General features: G+C 36.0%; 1 protein-coding gene across 5 annotated transcripts in view; it reads left to right on the top strand.

The window, feature by feature from the left end:
- The window catches only part of LOC108746152 (casein kinase I-like), a 19,915-nt gene that overhangs the window by 4,501 nt on the left and 10,988 nt on the right, over positions 1–4,426 (top strand). For 3 of the 5 annotated variants that reach the window (XR_001939149.1, XM_018482734.1, XM_018482735.1), the window contains exons 6-7: positions 290–551; positions 949–1,097. Coding sequence is in view for 4 of the 5 variants with exons in the window: in XM_018482734.1 (XP_018338236.1) it covers positions 290–551; positions 949–1,097 (411 nt within the window). In the remaining variant the exon portion in view is untranslated. Of the gene's footprint in view, positions 1–289; positions 552–948; positions 2,978–4,426 lie in introns of those variants that run through there. The other 2 variants (XM_018482736.1, XM_018482733.1) reach the window with 2 other exon arrangements.

The raw sequence follows: 4,426 nt of genomic DNA, 5'->3' as shown, positions 1-4,426 counted from the left end.
TCCCCTCCCCCTCACTGTCATGCTATCCCTTTGTGAGTTTAACCGAACAATATTTTATAAAACAATATAATTTTATAAAAAATTTGATTCTTTGTAATTTAGCTCGCGTAAAAATTCTTTAATCATTTATAACTTGAAAATTATTGATGTCTTGATAGTTTTATCAAGCAAAAATTATAATAATTCTAAATTGACCACAAAATCTATTGTATACTCTATATATGTTATACTCTATATATCATATATACTATACATATATAAGAAGTAAACATTTTATTAATTATTGCAGTGGAGTTTGCGTCGTATTTAAGGTACTGTCGAGACTTACGCTTCGAAGAAAGGCCGGATTATTCGCATCTCCGACAACTTTTCCGGACACTGTTTCATGGTCAAGGCTTTACCTACGACTATGTTTTCGATTGGAATATGCTGAAATTTGGTAACGCGAGACAACCGACATTACCTTCTGCACAGCAAGCGCCCATGCATTCGCAACCGTCTAATGCGGCGTTACCTTCCGGGACCAACAATGATCAGGAACATCGATCGAGGTTAATGGTTTTTTTAAATTATTGTAGAACACCCTTTTTTTTTTTAAATTCTTAAACGCAACATTAAACGCTTATTAGTGATAGCATCTTTATTTTATTGTTCTTAAATGTTCTCTATTTTTAACATCTAGCAAAGAATCAAGAAATTGCCATTCCGAATATGAGTAATAAAACATAATTTGCAGAAATACTTTTCATTAATATTTAATTTCTTATTTAAAGATCTCATGAATCTAAAGTATATCTATTTCATTCAAAACAAATTTCTACATAACTAAAAAAATTACAGCTTTTTAAATTTTGCTAAATTTTTTTTTATAATGCATAATATATTTCATTTTGTATGTTTCATACTCCATTTGTTTATTGTAAAACTTACATTTTCTTCTGATTTTAGACCCTATACGCGGCAATGTTTGCCGAATGCGTCCGTAGCGGCGGTAGGCCCGACGCTTGGACCAAATGCTAGTCTGCGAGCGATCCGGCAGAAACGCGAGATGGAGACTCGTGGTGACCAGGACAATCAGGACAAGAGTGATCTTCAAGGTAAAATACAATTCTACCAACAATTCTGCGCAAGCCAGAATTTCGCTATTGCCGATCGAAAAACGCAACGCAATGTGACAGTCGGACACACGCAACAGCCCACATCTGGCTGCAATGAAACCGTTGCCGCGACACGTGTGGCAAATCCATGTCAATTTAGTACATTCAAGTTAACCACACCGAGTAGTAGAGCGGCGCCGCTACCGTCGTCAGATGTAGCGGCTTCTCTAGACCTGACCAGTCTTAATTTAGGACGTAATCGGGAATTAGGCCCCAATTGTACCGTCGATTTAAATCCCGCAACCGCATCGCGCGATTATTATCAACCGGTGCTAAGTAGACCACGTGAGAGGAGTCCAAACACAACGTCCCGTCAACTCGATAAGCAGAGTTATTTTTTTCATGGGCATAAAACTGAGAAAGATGTAGATCGCGAGGTCATGATGTTTGAGGATCTAGAGACAGATGATTCGAATTGCATTCGACGGATGACGGACGATAGGGATGACATCGCGGCGACCTCAGGCGGTTCGATGAATTGTTTCGGTGGTCCGGATAAAGAGAAAGACTACGTTGATTATGACGGTGACAAAAAACTTAAGTATCCAACAATGAGTGGCGCACGACGTCTCACTACGGCGTATGAGACGCGTCGCGATTCAGGAAACGTAGAATTCCTCGAGAAGGAGGGTGAGATTTTTAAGAAAAGCAACAGTGAATTGTTACAGGAAGCCTTCACTAATAAACGTAGAAATTTCTCTTTTCGTAATAAAGAAAAAACGCATAAAAGCTTAGAATCGTTCGAGAGAAGCATCGATCTACCCACGGCAGATTGTAAGAGCCTGGATCTTTTGCCGGAAGAGCGGCCGAAAATCTTTTTTCATGGTAAACAGAGAAGTCTTGATTCCTCGCAAAAGTTGACAAAAAAATCCATTGATTTAATGGCGAGCAAAGAGCACAAACGGCCTAGTTTCTTTCAAAGAGTTGGTAGAAGTTTGCATTTTTTACTCAGGGAGCGCGAGAAACATCAGGATTTCTTAAAACGAGACGAATACTCGATTAACACCCAGTATCCTCAGACCGATCAGGAAAAGTGCGAATATTTTTTACAGAGGTATCAGGAAGATATTGATTTTTTTGAACGTGCACCAAGCACGTTAACTGATCGTGCTCCCGTCCAGTCAAATCTCGGTTCTTTCGATGAGACAAATATTACCTTTATTCAAAATTTTATCGGTCTTTCTAAAAACGCGAAGCTTAAGGAGAGTACATTTCGTACAACGGCAGATTCGAATACAAATATCGCGGAAAGGAATACATGTCTTAGCGCCGAGACACTATCGTGTCTCCAGATAAGACAGAATAATTTGAGCGCGGGCGAACCATCAGTGCAATCCGATAATCTTACTAACGCTGCTGAACTGGTGCAATCGAGACTTTTAGATCCTGTCGCAAGTGTCGCTACGCAAGAAACCATGAGTGGCAATAAAGACAGCTTAGAGGTCGGATATTCCATTAGTCATCTTGGCAGACGGTACTTACAGAATCTGCAGCATTTAGGTTGTATGGATGGTTTGCAATCTCTGGAGAATGCCACCGAAACAGAGAAACGTGATCGTTATATAAAATGGATAATCAGAGACGATCTGGACATAGTGAGCGTCACAAAATCTAACGATTATCTGGCTCATGGTAAACCACAGGGTAACTTGGATATTCTTAAGGGTATTCTTCTCGATATTTTCGTTTGTTGTATTTAAAAACGGATAGGGGTTTTACAGAGTCTCTGAGAGAGAAAATCAAGGCATTCTCTTACATCACGTACTAAGCGATGTCTTATTACACTGCATAAAATTATGCCAAGATTTCGATAATCAAGAAGCGAAATATATTCTACGAAAAAGATAATAATTTTCATACTGAGTATTTTGCGTAATCTTATATAGGATGATAAAGTTTAGCCACTAGTTTTGCGTTTATCAATTCATTAGTAACGTATATTTATAAAAAATGAAAACTATTATTTTATTAAATACTAAAAATTAACATGCAAGTTACCTTTAGCTTTGATGCAAGTTTCAGGGTGCTACGAAAACGCATTAATGATGGCCGTGCATCTTTTTATAGATAACCATTTCTCGAAAGACAAATCATCGAGAATATTTTTAACATCTTTGCTATGAATCGCCGAAATATATTTGCCATCGTCATTCGGAGCCGACATTAAAAATTGTAGTCCCATATATTAATAGATATATACATTGATCCCTCAGGTTGGGGGTTGAATATTAGACTAACAACCTAATTCTGGAAAAATCATTGTTTTGAAACCTCATCTCTAGATCAAAAGACCAAGGATCAATTTGGATTGTAACGCTATAAAAGAACAAGAATCTTTACTATGACAACTTCTTTTAATAAACTGTTTGAAATCTCGGTGTTAGAAAATATAATTAAAAAAACCTATATTTAGTATACACGTAAAAGAAATTATGTTGCTGAAAGACGGTAGACTTGTGAGAGAAAGAGAGAGAGAGGGGGGGGGGAGCACTATTAATTGCCTGGAAAAATTTTGCCGTAAAAAATCATTATTGATGCGTTTTTGAAGCTCCTTAAAATATAAAATGTCATTCAAAGCCGAAGGTGATCATTTTAAACGTTATTATTTATATATAATTATTTGTTTTAATATTTAATAAGATATAACACTCTCTTCAAAGTTTTTTTTTTAATACGTTACTAATGATTTAATAAATACAAAAATTTGTCACTAATCTTTTTTATTACTCTGTATATATATATATATATTGAAAACAATATAATGGATGCATTTGTATTCTTTACACTGCCGAATTATTAATGCAAATAATCACATTAAAGTCTTGGCCGTTTTTGAATAAACACGATTGCCTTAAACCCCACATAATAGTGAAATTAATTAGATTGGATTGTAAAATGGCCGGTACGAAATGTCTGAAGAGAGTATGAGGATTTTTTTTACTATACATATACGTGTAAGCATATATGACTTGATAATTTTATGTACTTGTGGCTTCACACGGGATCGATATGCTCGTTAACTCTTGAGAAGTGCGTAGCAAGATTCTAATGCGCGTATTCTTGCCGCATATGATATTACGTGACACCGTTGATTTTGTTTTTGTCTTTATTATTTAAGTTCTACTCCACGGTTGATCCACATACCAAATTACATTAATTAATATTTATTAACACTGCCACAAATGCAATTGTAGTAACAGTATAATGAAATAAGAAAACCATCAGAAAAAAAGAAGAAAATAAGAATTTCATTTTTATAGGAATATTTA

This window comes from Trachymyrmex septentrionalis, unplaced genomic scaffold (assembly GCF_001594115.1).
Source record: "Trachymyrmex septentrionalis isolate Tsep2-gDNA-1 unplaced genomic scaffold, Tsep1.0 scaffold16, whole genome shotgun sequence".
In the NCBI taxonomy this organism is placed as follows: domain Eukaryota; kingdom Metazoa; phylum Arthropoda; class Insecta; order Hymenoptera; family Formicidae; genus Trachymyrmex; species Trachymyrmex septentrionalis.
Note: the sequence above shows the minus strand (reverse complement) of the source record. Positions and strands in the feature narration are given on the sequence as shown.